The sequence below is a fragment of the Gavialis gangeticus genome, unplaced genomic scaffold (genome assembly GCF_001723915.1).
Source record: "Gavialis gangeticus isolate Ggan-Ray unplaced genomic scaffold, GavGan_comp1, whole genome shotgun sequence".
Lineage (NCBI taxonomy): Eukaryota > Metazoa > Chordata > Crocodylia > Gavialidae > Gavialis > Gavialis gangeticus.
In genome coordinates, this window is record NW_017729012.1 from 11,585,420 (window position 1) to 11,586,870 (window position 1,451).

Here is a 1,451-nt window from a genome sequence, read left to right on the forward strand (position 1 = left end):
CCACAGCCACAGGTGTTGACCACAGCCCCAACTCACTGGGCCCAAGGCCGTCAGCCTGCTGTGCTCACTGGGCATCTCTTGCTGCGGTCATCCCAGCTGCTCCAGACGTGTGGCTGGAGCTGAGGCCGGGGCATTTTCTTCTCACAACCCTCCCTGGCCTGGCTCTGCTCAGCTGAGTGGGGCTGGAGCAGCTGCCCTTCACCTGCAAGTGCCCTCCACACCGAGGCCAAGGCCTGCGACCACCCCGGATTCAGGTCAGCATTACTCAGGGGGAGAGGGGCTGGGCACCACGCAGCCCTGGCCTCACGGGAGCAGGGCCAGCCCTAGTTCTCAGCTGCCCCCCCCCAGCCGTGGCAAGGACCCGAGTCCCCAGCACAGACAGCTTTTGCCCGCGTCGTGGGGAATGGCAGGCTGCGGAGAAAGCTCCAAGCAGCCCAAGGGAAGGTGCTTGGACAGACACAGCCCTCACTCCCAGCCCAAACTGGGCCAGGGCAGCGTGTCCTTGGGCCAGGCTGCTGTCTGGGGGGTGGGGGGTCAAACCAGTGCTTGCACAGGAGGGTCTGGGCTGATCCTGCCTCCTTTCCTGGAGCTTGTGAACGCCGTGGTCAGGGCAAGCACCACTGTGGGGACAGCGCTGCCACGGCCAGAAACCTGGCTGCAGCCACCGGAGCTCAGCTCCGACCCACCCGCAGGCCAAGAGAGAGTGCCGCCCTTCCCTCGCCCGGCCCGGCCGGGCCTTTTCAGGTGGACACCCCTGCACCTCCCCCAACACAGCTCTGCCCCGAGACGGCAGCCGGAGACTGCGACTCCCACCCGGGGACCGGGGAAAGGTCCCACGGTCCAGGGCCCTGCCAGGCTTTGGTCCCACGTAGAGAGATGGCAGCACACTGCCCGGTAAGTGTGAAAGGCAGGGCGGACTGAGTGTGCTCCGGCAGGGGAGGGCTGGGGACCCCGAGAAGGCCCAGACCCCAGCTCGCTGCACTTCCATTTATTGCACCCCCGGCAAACCAGCTCTTCCCGTCCCCACCCTGCGGGCTCAGTCCTACACGCACGGGAGGGACCGCCGTGCCACGGCGGAGGACAGGCCGCGCTGCTGGAGGCCACGACCTCCCCGCACGGCTCGCGGACCGTCTTAGCCCTCCAGCACCGGAGCGCCGAGCCTGCTCCAGCCACGGTCACGCCAGGAAGCGGCCCAGGAACTGGCGGTAGACTTCGCGCTGCGGCGCGGCGGCAGGGACGAAGTGCCCGCCCGGGTGCGTGAGCACCACGGGGTCCACGAAGCAGGCGGCCAGCTCGGTGCTCCAGGCGGGCGGGATCACGGCGTCCGTGTGCCCCACCACGTGCAGGCTGGGCAGCGCCAGCGGCTCCGCGTAGAAGCGGGCGTGGGCGGGCGCGCGGCTGGGGAAGCCGGCCACCAGCACGGCGAAGCGCAGCGGGAAGCGGGCGTCCCC

General features: G+C 69.3%; 1 protein-coding gene across 1 annotated transcript; it reads right to left on the reverse strand.

Moving 5' to 3' along the window:
• Nucleotides 1-1,153: 1,153 nt before the first annotated feature.
• Nucleotides 1,154-1,451, reverse strand: OVCA2 (ovarian tumor suppressor candidate 2; the record flags this gene model as incomplete). The annotated part of the gene is made up of 1 exon (XM_019510987.1): nt 1,154-1,451. A coding segment is annotated over one exon (276 nt), but the record flags the coding sequence as incomplete, so codon positions are not given.